General features: G+C 37.4%; 1 protein-coding gene across 3 annotated transcripts; it reads right to left on the reverse strand.

The window, feature by feature from the left end:
• Nucleotides 1-317: 317 nt before the first annotated feature.
• Nucleotides 318-12,706, reverse strand: LOC147401903 (protein NLP8-like). Of its 3 annotated transcripts, none has more exons than XM_086443380.1 (6): nt 12,649-12,706; nt 10,783-12,154; nt 10,608-10,652; nt 9,536-10,294; nt 2,997-3,105; nt 318-2,098 (listed from the first exon to the last, which is right to left on the reverse strand). In XM_086443380.1, the coding sequence occupies exons 2-6, from the start codon at nt 11,689-11,691 to the stop codon at nt 1,116-1,118; spliced, it is 2,805 nt and encodes a 934-aa protein (XP_086299506.1). In that variant the 5' UTR covers nt 11,692-12,154; nt 12,649-12,706; the 3' UTR covers nt 318-1,115. The 3 variants fall into 3 exon arrangements, with proteins under 3 accessions (XP_086299506.1, XP_086299507.1, XP_086299505.1); XM_086443381.1 differs by lacking the exon at nt 12,649-12,706 and adding an exon at nt 12,473-12,609; XM_086443379.1 differs by lacking the exon at nt 12,649-12,706 and having other exon boundaries at nt 10,783-12,453.
• Between the last annotated feature and the right edge of the window lie 1,660 nt (nt 12,707-14,366).

A 14,366-nucleotide genomic window follows, 5' to 3' on the forward strand; every position in this document is an offset into this window, starting at 1 on the left:
CGAGGGTGCAGATCATTACTTTGAAAACAAATGGGTATCTTTGATTTTGACCCGACCATATGGGCATCTAAAAATTCACGAAAACAAATAGGCTCGTAAGGTTCGCTGTTTTTGATGAACCCACTACAAACCAAACCTCTGAACTTGTACTGGTTCGTGGTTAAATACTATATCAGCAAACCCATAACACATAGCATACAATATCAACCACCCCTTCCCTTTCCCATTAATTCTTTCTCTGCTCATACAATCAAGAGTGTTTGGATGAAACCAGCCTGGCATCCCATACACACCACAACATAACTTAAGATAAGAGATGTTCAAAGAGCACATTTAACACTCAAAAACTTAAAATTAAGTTGGTGTATTTATACACCAATTGTAGAGAATCACTATGACTAAATATGATTATATGTTAAGGAAGACCTAAATACTTGCAAGCATGTCACCAGGACACAATATTTACAATTCCTATGCCCAATAACTCTACTTGCCCAATGATTTTATATTATATTTTTGTATTTCTACATTTCATATACACACAGATCATCAGGCCTATGATGCCTCGTCAAGTGGAGAAACTGACCAGATTCAGATAATAAGTGGATTATAGAGACGGAGCAAGAGCAACTAAATAAAATAGAATCTAGACATCTAAAAAACTGACCCACGGGCCTGATGTCCCCATCATTTCCGATGTCCAGTTACTTCAGATGCAGATAAAGATGGAGACCTACTTCCAACTAATACAGACCAAGACCCGGTAACGGGGCAAGAGATAGTAGTAGGTTCATTACGAGATCGAGACTTAGCAAACCCATTATCGACCCTTTCAAAATATTCCCACTTTTCCATTATTCCAATGAAATCTACAACAGAAGAAATCAGAAGTGTGACATGTGTACTTTCTGAGGGTTCAAGCCCTATCAGTAAAGCAAGTAGAGCCAATCTGTGTTGGAATTTCAAGTGTGGTGTTTGGTGCCTTGCCTGTATCTTTCCAACATCAGCATTGAGTGAGTGATAAATGGCAACCGAGAAAGATCCCACCAAGAAATATTCACAGTTCAAGTCCACACCTTGCATGCAAGGTATCAACCCTACCCATCTCAAGATCATTATGAACTTTTCGTCAACAAGCAATTGCTACTGCCAGAGCTGCCAACAGCACAAGTCATATCACGAACAATGAGTTTAACACAATGTGACCCAATAGACTCGAGAATTTCTACACATTCCTGCAAATCAGAGTCGCACGCCAACACCACCCACTCCTCATCATCATCTAAGTACTTGAGCTGGAATGTTCCGGTTGGTAGTTTGAACCTCTTCCCAACCTCCTCAAACAATTGGAGACACCCCGTGCTGGGCATGAACTTGAACCTCACCATATCTTCTTTATAAGTAGCCTTCACCGTGATAGCAGATCCACCATCTCTGACACATGTTTTGCTCTTCGAACCCTCCTGCATATGGTTCAATGAGCTTGAGGCACTGCAATTCATCATTGAACCTGAGCCATTCGATGAATTTGTCATGCTCGAAGAAGTTGGTTGGCTATGTTCGACAACCCCATCATTACCATCCCTTCCAGTATCTATTTCATCGTTTGATAACATATTGGTCAAGTTTATGTTGCATCCCTCTTTCGCAAAATATGAATCCTGTGAGACGTCTTTGGGACATGGCCTTGTCGTAGTTTCGAGGTTGAGTGGCTGCAATGATCCGATGCCTAAAGCAGAAAATTTAGAACTATCAATACACCCGATACGAGGGATATTGGCACTCATAGAACACTCGTTCCCTTCCAATTTCACAGAAGGATCATCAGCTTTATCTTGGGTTGCTAGTTCTGAGTTTCCGGCGAGTGAGCTTTGGAGAGGAGACGAAATGTTGTGCATCTCCAAATCTTGGGCAATGGATGCTCCTGCCACAAGCCCCCCAGTGATGGGATCAAACTTAAATCCTCCCTTCATTCCTTGCACAGAGTCCATCACAGATTGTATCTTCCTTAATGAGTGGTTCACCTTCTTTATCTTGCGAGATGGCCACCTTGAGATTCCGTGCTGTCTGCATATCCTTTTTAGTGTAGTAGGGCAAACTGCAAACACAATATCTAGAAATTAATTGCTCTATTTAACTACACCTTGCATGCATTTACTCCCTGAACATACTATAAGTCACTATCATACATAAATTGCATATGCAATAGGGCTCCAGATCATCCACCGATGGGCCCCTACTATGGATGCAACTTGGTTCGGTTCAAACCAAGAACCGAACCGAACTGATAGCTTTGGGGTGGTTTGGTTTGGATTGGATTGCAGTCCGGTTCTAGGTTAAGAAAATGGAGAACTGATCAATTTGTTTTGGTTCAAGGCTTGTAAAGAACTGAACCAAACTGAGAACCGAACCTGCATGTAATATATAAACATATCCTAATTTATTATGAATTATTTTAGGAGCTAGGACATAGATTGATGACTTTTTATGGATAAATTATGACCTTTTTATGGATGGGTTAATGATTTATTATATGAAATTTTATGTTTATTATTATTATACATCCAATTAAAAATATATTACTTCCGTGCAAGTTTATAGAATATTGGCAACCCATACACCGAACTTGGTTCAGTTTGGATCCATTGGCATTTCGGTTCAGTTTTGGTTCTTATTTAGTGGAACCGACCTATGTCAATTCGGTTCCAATTTGGCCGCAAACCAAATCAAGTTGCATCGTAGCCCCTACATAGAAACTATTTATCAAAAAAAATCCATGAATCCAACAAAAGTAGACGTTGTAAATGTAGTACATCTAACAGATGTTCTGTAGAACCTTCAACTGTAAATTTTTTTAACCACACAAAAACATCCAATTCATCAGTTTGTTGGGAAAACTTGATCAAGCAGGTTTGTGAGATAGATCTTTCTTAGGTGATACCTATTAATTAAATAGTCTGGACAATGAGAATGTGCACAATGTGAAAGGGTCTTACCACCAATGCTTTTTGCAGCATCCTTGAGGCTCCCAGAAAAGTATTGCTGGAGAGTGCTCAAGCTAATTTTCTTCTCTACTGTATTTCTCTTTTTCTCTGGCCGTCTCTTCTACAATATGATTTACAGAACTGTCAGAGCTCACAAATTTATGATAGGCCATTGATAATCAACACACCATGAGATGCAAAACCAATGCATTAAAAGAATCATACAGTAGTCCCCAAGTTGAAAAAAATGGAAAAATAACCTCATTTGGTGCATACTCCCTATGAAATAGATTATTCCCGACACTTAATTTGTATGAGTTACAGCTTGCACGTAGCTTCAATTATTTTTCTACAATGGTCAGAAATAAATAATCACTGAGAGATCCTTACTACACTGCCCAATAGGTTGTTGTTAAGATGACCAATAGCATAGAAGCAGTTCTGAATCTTAGTCAAAACAGTCAAGCTTTTACGAATGCCCCATGTTCTTGACCTATAATGCAATTACTGCTTTTAGTCGTTTGGCTAGAACCTTTGCAATTATCTTATGCATGGCCTCAATAAGACAGATCGATAAGAAGTCAGAAATATCCTCAACCCCACCATGCATGGGATTTAACATGATAAAGATGGCGTTCAAACTATAACCAAGAAAGCCCTCATCATGGAAACCTTTGATAAGATCACTTATAATAATAGCCCCCAACATTATTTGAAGAATTTCATATTAAAACCCTCTGATCCTGGGACTTTATCCCCTACACATACCAACGATCGTCTGGATACAGATCCTCTTCGATAGAACATTCCAACCTTGCTTGTTGGGCCTCTTATAAATGATCAGAATATAGGTTTTCTAGATTAGGCCTGGTAAAATGGGAGTTCGAACATATATATATATATATAGGTAAACGAAATTTTATTAACCAAAGAAAATAACGGTTGAGATTATTGGAAATAATGTAGTTTATTATTAGTTTTCTATTATTTCTATGTAAGGGCATTCATGTCCATTCACACATTGGTTAATATAAATATCTGTCAAGCTCTCATTATGAGACTTGACAATTACTTTTTTACAATTCTTCTTGGTTTCAGAGCCCTAAAGGACCCATCGACCCCCCTTGGGTTCCCCTACTCAGTTTTTGGGATCTTGAAGTCTCTTATCTTCACTTCTCTTCTCTCTTTTTCCTTCATCAACACCTCTAGATCATGAGAACTAATGACCTAGTAGCAGCTTGTTAGAAGGTGACCCCTTCGAAGGTCTTTTGATTCATATTCCCTTAATTGCATGTTGCGATAGGGATTTTATCAATTTTTCACATGCTGCAATAGATTTTTTTTGTTGTGTTTCTGCCCTATGATAGGGTTTTCTGCCTTTCATAGACTGTTTTGTTCGATTTCTGCCCTACGTTAGGGTTTCTATTTGAGATTAGCCAGTTGAAGTGTTGTTGGGTGCCTGTGATAGGGTTTTTGCCCTTGTTGCTGCCCTACGGAAGTGTTGTTAGGTGGTGCAACAGGGCTGTTGGGCTGTGTAAAGTCTTGCGACAACAACAAACAGCACTATTGGGCTGTGTGAAGCCTTGCGACAGCCACAAGGTGCTGTTGGGTGATTAGCAAGAGCAACTAGGGCTGTATGGAGCCTGCGACAGCAACTAGGGTGGAGTTTTGTGGCCTGCAACAGCAGCAGGGTGTTGTTTGGTGGTCTGCAACAGCACTAGGGCTATGTGGAGTCCTGCAACCTGTTGTTTGGTAGTCTGCAACAGTAATTAGGGCTGTGTGGAGCCCTACGACAACTAGGGTGGAATTTGTGGCATACGACAGTAACAGGGTGTTGTTTGTTGGTCTGCAAAGGTGCTGCTGCTAGGTCTACTAGTTTTTTTATTACAACAGATTTTTTTTTTCCTTCTGATTTTCTGGTCTACAAGGTTGCCCTTTACCTCGTGGTTTAATCCTTCTTGAGTTCAGATTACAAGAGATCTCCCTTCAAACCAAAGTTACTTCTTTATTGTTCGTAGTGAGCAATGACATCGCATCAAGAGACCAAGGATTCCAACACTATTCTTAAGGCAAATTCCTCAGCCCAACGCATTACCAGTATCCTATTAGATGGTCGAAATTTTCAATCTTGGTCTATGAGACTTTATTTAAGTAATTGAGATAAATCTGGACTGCTTTTGGGCACCATAAATAAACCACCTCTCACTGATCTCAAATTTGAACAATGAGAGATCGACAACTATACTATTCTTAGATGCTTATTTAATTTCATGAAGCAACACATCTATACCATGTTTATGTACAATGAAACTGTCTCATCCATGTGGTCAGTCCTCGTTCAGACATATGTACATGCTAGCAATGACTCAAGGATTTATGAGCTTTATCGGGATATTGCCCAGGCTACCCAAAAGACTCAAAAGTGTAGCAGATTATTTTAGGTTTCTTCAGTCCCGTTGGGAGGAACTATCTCATTATGAGTCTATGACTGAGTTATCTGCAGAGGCAATCGGGTATGTAATTACGAGAATTGCTCGACATCAGACATACCAATTTCTCATGGGTTTACATCCTGAGTTTGAGGCACTTGAACCCAGATCCTTACACTACTTAGTTACCTTCTTTGTTTGAGACATTTGCAACCATTGATAGTGATGAGAGTCATCGTTGTGTCATTCATTCTCAGGCCCCTGGTATTCTTTCTGCTCCAGCTACAGATCAGATGACTCTAGCAGCCAATTCAGATTTTTCTGACACTTGTGCTCAGGGATCTGAGAGTCATGGTCGTGAAAATTGTAGTCATGATAAAGAAAGTGGTCTTACTTGCAGTCATTGTGGGAAGATTGGTCATGAAAAGGCCAGCTGTTTTCAGCTTTATCCCCATCTATTGAGATCTTTTGCCACTCCTTTGAGGAATTCTGCTCCCTGTGCTACTACTGTGGAGTCATCTTCAGTTCCTCCCACTGATCCCAATGCTTCTCTTGGCATTATAGATCTGTAACAACTCCGGACACAGATTGCCACTATTGTACAAGATCAGATCTATGCTCATACTCATTTTCGACTGTATCCTCAATTACCACGCTTCCAGGTACATCCTCTGTATTTTATGACTCTAAGTCTGGCTCTACTCCCTTGACTTGGGTAATTGATTCTGGTGCCTTTAATCACATGACTAGTGAGTCTAGCCACTTTACTTCTTTTATTGTTCCTGCGACTCACAAGTAGATTCGCCTTATTGATGGATCCCTTACACCTATCCACAACAAGGGTACCATCTCTTTATTTTCTGATTTTTCCATTGATTTTGTACTTCATATTCCTAACATATCTCTTAACTTTTGTCTGTGAGTAGTATTACTAAATCTCTAAATTGCTCAGTTACCTTTTTTCCAATTCACTATATTTTTCAGGACCTGGCTTTGAGGAGGATTTTTGACAAGAGATATGAGAGGGATGGGTTATACTAGTTTGGATCTCAACCTACTTGATACAAATAGGCTTACCGACACTTATCTCAAAGCCTATGATCGAGTTAAGATGCGTCGAAGAAAGAAATTAACAACATTGACTAAGTCAAATCAGTCAAAACCAAGTTAACTAAATCCAATCTTTAACCAATCCACAAGACCTAGTCCAACTTCTCTTAGGACTCTTTCTTTTATTGTGTTTATATTTTTTAAGTTGTTTAAGTAGTCCTAGTTAGTTTCTATTTCTATTTTAGAAAGTTTCTTTTCTTGGATAATTTCTAATTTGTTTTATGTTTAAAATTCGTTTTTAATCTTTAGATTATAATTAGAAGTCCTTTTAGTCATTTTAGATGTCCAAATTAAGTTTTAATAAGATTAGAAGATTAGTAATATGTTATAAATAGATTAGGAAGTTACTTTTTAGTGTTTTAAAAGGTTTTTAAGTTGTTATGAAAGAGTTATCTATATAAGGAGTTCCAATTAACAAACTCAGTGAAGTTCGTTTTTTGAAGATTAATTAATAATAATAAATAAATAAAAAACGTTTCTTCCCTTTCTTTGTTTTTTTTTATTATTTTGAGCATAAGAACCCAATATTGGTTCTTAATTTTAGTGTTTGCTATCGATTCCCATCAATCTCAAACCTAGATTGAAGTTTCTAGTCTGTTTTGCTCGACATAGAGATTCTTCATTACTCCTAGTTCTTGGGATTTTACCCTAAAATTATATTTTTAACATAAACTCTAGGTTTGTGTGTTCTAACATACATCACTACTGCTGCTCCGGCTTCTATGCTTCCACTCTCTGGGAGCCATACCTTTTCTTCTCAAACTTTAGATTTGTTGAGATTAGGAATTGAGAATTATGATACCAATCAAAATGTTCATCCCAACTTGGTGAAATAAGTAACCTGTCTATTTTGGACATTACATGATTTTCTTGGTTGTTGGTCTATTTGAAGAGTCTACCATTCAAAGGGACATCAATCAACATCGAGCAATTAAAGAATTCACCAAAGACCGCCACGCTCCTAGTTAACCTCGATGCCCCTTTCTTTTCTACTGCAAACCTAATGACATTGAAGTCTTCACCAATGCACCAAGTTTACTCCCGTAACATCGCTAAGTCATTTAGCTCATCCCAAAATTGATGGCATTCCCCTTCCATTATTGGTTTGGAAATCCCACAAAATTCCCATATAAAACTAATCTCGTCATTATTGCATATGACAGAGACCAAAAAAACACCTAATAGCATATCAAACACCGAGATGAACCTAGTAATCCACATTATAAGGATACCCTCTGTCGATTTGACTGAAGGTATGGCACACCATCCCACTGTCCCAATCCCCCACAACTCAAAGATTTTCCTATCATAAATGTAACACAGCTTTGTTTCCAAGAGTGCAATTAGATGTGATAACTTAGATGGATAATTGACTTGCTGTTATTTTTTCCTTAAGCCATAACCACAATTGTATTGTCCTCGTGATATTCAGACTAACCCCAAAGAAATTCGTTCTTTCTTCTATCCTATAAACCTACCCCTAGTTCCTTATTATCCTCAGTAACACCTTTGTTTACCCACCTTTCTCAATAAAAAACAACCCCAATGAACTCTGATCTCTAGAACACTTTCATGGTGAGGAAACCACCAAGACAATAAGAGGGCACCTTAAATAGAGCACGTCGCATGAAAAACTAATATTTTAGCAAGGGTCAAAGTCGCATTCTAACACCCATGCCAGATGTCAGGACACATCTTGACACCCATGACAGAATTCTTGTTAGGAAAGGTGGTATTTCTTCCTTCTACGCCATGCATGTCTTGACCTTGCAACAGATTTTTGCTTAGAGGCATCTATGTCACGTCAGATTCTCATATAAATAGGCCTTAGCCATGATCAAAGGCATCTATAATCTCTTGTGTGACCATGCTGCTATCATTCCCTCTACATTTCTTTTCTCTCACTCATGCTTTAGTTCCTTCTATCCTCTTATATCCTACAATACAACAATGATTAAATAACCATCAACTTGATCGTGGAGGAAGTCAAAGTCACCTCACCATCATTATATCGTAATCCATCCAAGAACATCACCAAGTCCACATCACTATTTCTTACAGATGGACATGAATATCACACAAACAAGACAACTAATAGTTGAGAAACAGACGTGAGGCACAGATTTATGCAGAATATTGGTGTCTACTGGCAAGCATGAATGCATGATATGGCTGTCCAACAAAACAAAGTACAGGAGATGGGGTTTCCTCTTTACACAGGTAGGTACATCAACAAATATTATACCCCTTCCAAATTTGCCATGGCTAGAATGGTAGCAAAAAAAACAAAGCTGGTATTCAAACCAACCTTGACAAAGTACATAACATGTGCCTGGACTAACAAACATATCCTACATGTGTCCATGTATGAGAACGGAAATTACAAAGTAGCACAACAACCTCGCCCTCACCAAAGAATTCTCCAATGTAAAATCAACAAATAAATTATAACACGAGCGTATTCCAAATAGTAAGGTGTATGCAAAACAAAAACAAAAACAAAACAAAAATGACTAGAAAATGTAAACAATAAATAAATAGCTAACGGGACACCTTGTGTACCATTGGGTAGATCCTAGAAGCACAGTTTACAAATATCACACTAGTACACAAAGAAGGGGGAACTCATAATTGGTAGGGTCCATCTAAAGGTTCTTCAATAGATTTTATAGGAGGAAAGTAACAATCTCATATATTATGCTAGATTGATTTATGGCATAAAAATCAAAACTTCCAAATAGTAAGACTGGCGACCATTAGATTGATTTTTAGCATACAAATATCCAAGGTAGGACCCACCAAATGGCGATTCTCAACCCCCTGTATTTGCACCATATGTGCTAGTATGCCATTAATAAACTGTCAATAGTCTATGGGAAATGAAATATAGGTCTACATATACAAAACTACAATGTGGATCTTTGGACATCTACTTGAAAAACCTAGAACAATTGAAAAGTAACATTCAACCCATTTATCCAAAAAACAGGATATACATAATAAGATAAGCACCTGTTCGTGAGGGCCATCTGCAACTATTTGGTCCTTCCCAGGATTAGGGATTTGCAAGACCACCCTTTCACTTGTATCCAAATCACCATCTGATAGTTCAGTTTGAGAACTTTTCCCCTGCATAACCATTGATGGGAAACTGACTTGTGTTCCCTTCTGGATCCCCACTTTGATATCTTCAGCCCCAATTAATTCCGCATCTGAAACAGACCTCAGACTCTTACAAATCTTCTGCATGGTGATAGAAAGGCTGTTTAACAATAGTTGCTGCTCTGAACTACCTTTGCAATTGACTGGCAGAAACAACTCTAATATATAATCATCATTGCCAGTGTAGGTGCTCCTCAGCCTTATTGCAATGGCAGAACTCAGACCAAACTTGCGAGCATGATGTACTAAAGGATACTCTCTTACATTGTATGTCTTTACATCGGGAGAGAAAAAGGGATGGTTTGATTCAAGTGCTTTTCCAGCAATACCTTGTCCTTTCCTGAGGTAATGCTTGGCACATGCATGCACAAACTCTTGCATTTCTGTATTGTTCACAAAGCACGCTGTGTCTTCAATACGTAATATATTTTTCTCTCTTGAACTATTATTACACTCTCTCGCACAAACTCTAGTAAAGTCATCATTAATTACGTTGGAATAGTTGGAAGGAATCCATGTCAAGGCCAATGGTAACATATGTACATGACAAACAGTTCTTAAAATGTCAACTATCTCGGCTAAGGCAGCTCTCTGGCTCTTTGAGAAACACTGCAAAATAAAAGACAACCAAGATAAGTTCAAAACATCACTGATGTGTCATAGATTTTTATGAAAAACATACTGAATTGCTTTATGCCTTTTTTTGTAAATCAGATTGATTACTAATAATAAAAATAATAATAATAAATAAAAGAGAGAGAGCTTCTATTGTCGCACCAAATTTTAGTAATGGCACCCAAAGATGTGTGATATTCTTTGGTGATTTGCACATGAATTGGAGTGGCATTAGCAAAAGTTGGTGTGGCAATAGAATCTCTCAAACAAAATCAGAATAACAAAAAAAATTGCAGCAGATGAGTACCTGTGGATTAACTTGAAGAAATGCACTGGTCCTTAAGTTCACAGCCTGAAAATAACAAATGTTAGGAAAGAATTAATAATGCTTCATAGATAAAGAGTTATGTAGAACCGATCAATGTATATTCTCATGTAGTTCTATGCAACTAAAATGTAAATGCATGGAGAAGTAAACTAACCTGAAGAGCACGACAAACTTTTTCCATCTCTGGATCAAAATTGAGTTTCTCCTTCACAGTGACGAGTTCTAGAACAGCACAACACGACTGTTCGTGGGGATTAAAAATTGGTAAGGCAAGAGACCCACGGACTTCATGGTAAACGGCTTGTTGTACACGTAAGTACTCAGCGCTATTGTAATAAGCTACATTTGAAGTCCACTCTGACATTCTCGATATGAACACTCGTCCAGGAAGTCCGAGAAAAGAATTGGGTGCTTCATTTGGAGAGAAAGTAAATGCCCTTGATACTTCACGATATCCGACAAGCCTTTCATCAAGAAGATAAGGTTGTTCGGAAGTACTAAGAAGAAACCCGTCTCTGTGTTTAACAGGCATCCAAACCTGTGCAAGAATTCCCCCTCCAGAAGATTCCCCAAAAAAGGACAATGCCCTAAGCATCTTGTCGGCAAATGACCACCCAAGCGGCCTCGGAATCATACCAATTCCCATATCCGAAACAAGGGCAGTGGAGAAAGAACTACTAGTTCCCGGTGCATCCACATCCACAGAATTCAATGAGGAACCAAGCTGAGCCTCATTTTGTTGAAATACGATCTTGTCTCCAACCGAATTGAAATAGCTCCCATCAGAACTAGGGAAGACACCAGTACTTTGTGCTGTGATATTCAAGGGGTCTATAGAATCAGAAGTGCCAGGCATTGGTTGAACAGAAGATGTGGGGGTGTCGACGAATTCTGAATAAGTGCCGAAATTCAATAATTCAGAAAGGTTGTTGAATGGATCTTCAGCAATATGGTTATCCATTCCACGCTCATCTAACAGAGTGAAATCATCTAGTTGAGCTTGTAAAGACGAAGAAGAGCAATAATTAATTCCCCTTCCTTTCGTCAAAAAGGGGTAATCCATCTTCACCTAGAGAAAAAGATAATCATCCCGTCCTTTCGTCGAAAAAGATAATCCATCTTCACCAAACCCTAAATTCCAAAGTTCCTCCAATAAGCAGTTAATCTATCATACACTTTTTTCTCTCAAAGAAAACCCTAATTTCTTCCACCATTGGTACACCAAAAAACCTTAAATTTTACCACTAGAACCCTAATTTCTCAAATCAAGCCTTCAAAATTGAAGTACCAGTGCCCTTTCAATGAAGTAACAGTGCCTTTCCCCAAAAACCATTTAATCTATCATACCCATTTTTCTGTCAAAGTAAGCCCTAATTTCTTCCACCATTGGTACACCAAAAAAACCTTAAATTTCACCATGAAAACCTTAATTTCTCAAATCAAGCCTTCAGAATTGAAGTAACGCTGCCCTTTCAACGAAGTAACAGTGCCCTCCTTTCAATGAATGCTAGAAAATCACCAAAGACCTGAAACAAAGGCCACCACAACTCCCCATTAAGAGAAATCCAACAAATAAATCTTAGTTCCGTCTCTGAATCAGAAACCGTTGAATCAAGGTCTTGAAAGAAGAAATCCAAATTAAGTTAAGGAGCTGATAAAACCAAATCAACCAAAAACAAACAGATAAAAAATCCAAACAAATCCTCAAAATTAACTCTAAAATTATCGAAAACTCCGCTAACTGTATTGAAATTAACACCGAAGAAAGCGATAAATTTCATAAACTTAAAAGAGTACCCTGAAAAACCCTAACCCTAGTTCCAACAAAAATTACCAAAACCTACCAAAATAACCAGATACTAGAATCAACTCCAAAGTCCAAACTATGCTAAAAGTCAAAAACTTTAGTTTTCGAAGGTGAGTAAATATTGAAAATTTTAGCTGATTACAACGATTGAAGCTTAGAGAGATTTTCACGAAATTTTACTGAAAATAGAACGATTTTGAGAAGAAATCTGACCTTCAAATATTTAGCTCTGTTCTTTGCAGATGTTTGCATTTGAACTGTAAGCACTTTAGATTTTTTAAATAAATAAGAAACACTTTCCTTACTAACTTAGTAAGATTTTCATCTTAACTAAGGTCGTTTACCTCAAATGGATTACCACATCAGCAATCTAACACATATCCCTCTAAGTTTCTTCGACAAACACAGATTCAAAAAAAATAAATCCAAAAGGCAATTTCTTATGAGCTTGATCTGTGATTTTGAAAATGGACGACTACAAACTTTCACATAACTCTCAAACTTAAAAGTAAAATTCAAGTGTGAAAAATAATTTTTTCTACAATTTTATCCTCTATAGAATACAACCTTAAAGTATAGGATCGTATTTTTTTTTTTAATGTCACAAGGTAAGCCCAAGTACCCTTAGTGACCATGAAATCCTTACTAACTTAGTAAGGCTAGCCAGACTCTTCTTAAAACTAATAGACTGACACGTACTGTCCCATTAAGATTTTGTCTTTTGTCTTAAAGGTGAAAATTCCAAAACGTAACCAACTTCAAGTTGAAGTATCAAATTGCGTTCGTGCTAATCACGATTGACTAATATCGACCGTTGATACTGTGGACCACCAGATGCCTGGTTAAAAGTCAAACATTCGCGTATTATCCGTACTTAGCGTTTGAATGTTATTTGACTTTCTCCAACATAGAGCTGTCAATAAAGAATGGAGAATGGACTAAATCAGACCCGCGATAGGATCCGATCCATTGATCCTATAAATTTGTATCTCGATCAAGGATATGAGTTTTGATAAGGTAATCTATGGAATCGGTTATGAATGAACCATATCCAACTTCAATAGGATCCAAATCCTAGGGTTTTCAATAGATCTTAAAAGTCAATAATGTACAATAATGATGATGATGATGATGTTGATGGAATGTTTGTTATAAGTAAATTAATAAGATTAATGATAAATGACACACTAAATTGTACTTCGTTGAGATGAAAAGTGCACAGAATCGTAGATCTTTAACCTTATATATCTCGAAGAAAAATATATATGATTATGTGCAGTTGTAAGGTCAACCACGTATAATTTAGTGCATTATATTATCACGACTCAATTAATAATGTTTGCCAGTATACTTTACAAATCTCTTTTGAAGTATCATCTGGACACCGAATATCAAGATTACTCATTTAAGTCAACTCCTCGGTATTCATTTTAAATAAATTTTAATAGATTTTGCATATATTTATTTATATTTAAATAATATATTTTTCTTATTATAAGTTATAATTAGATTGGTCTTTTGTGTATAGGTCCACGTCCACTGAGGATGAGCTCACATAAAATATGGTGATTTAGTATTGAGAGCTATTATTGCAACACTAACTTTTGTTAATGCCACACTGATTTCTATGTAAATTACCAAAGAATTGCACACAATTGGCATGGCATTAGTAAAAGTTGGTGTGATAATAACAACTTTCTTTAGAAATACCCCACCACATTTTTATTAATATTTGATGTGAGTGGATCCTCCTCCCTGGCATATTTTTCCTATGAGTCAAGATACAATGTTCTGTTCCTAGGTTACAAGAACGGCGTGTACATGGCTAATTTAAGACACATTAGGCTCTTGATCAAGTCATTTTACTATGTGAGAAGTGTGGAGATTGGAAACCATTTTTGTCATGCACCGTGATGAAGACACGTATCATA

This window comes from Akebia trifoliata, chromosome 5, assembly GCF_017979445.1.
Source record: "Akebia trifoliata isolate Shusen 1 chromosome 5, ASM1797944v1, whole genome shotgun sequence".
NCBI classification, from domain to species: domain Eukaryota; kingdom Viridiplantae; phylum Streptophyta; class Magnoliopsida; order Ranunculales; family Lardizabalaceae; genus Akebia; species Akebia trifoliata.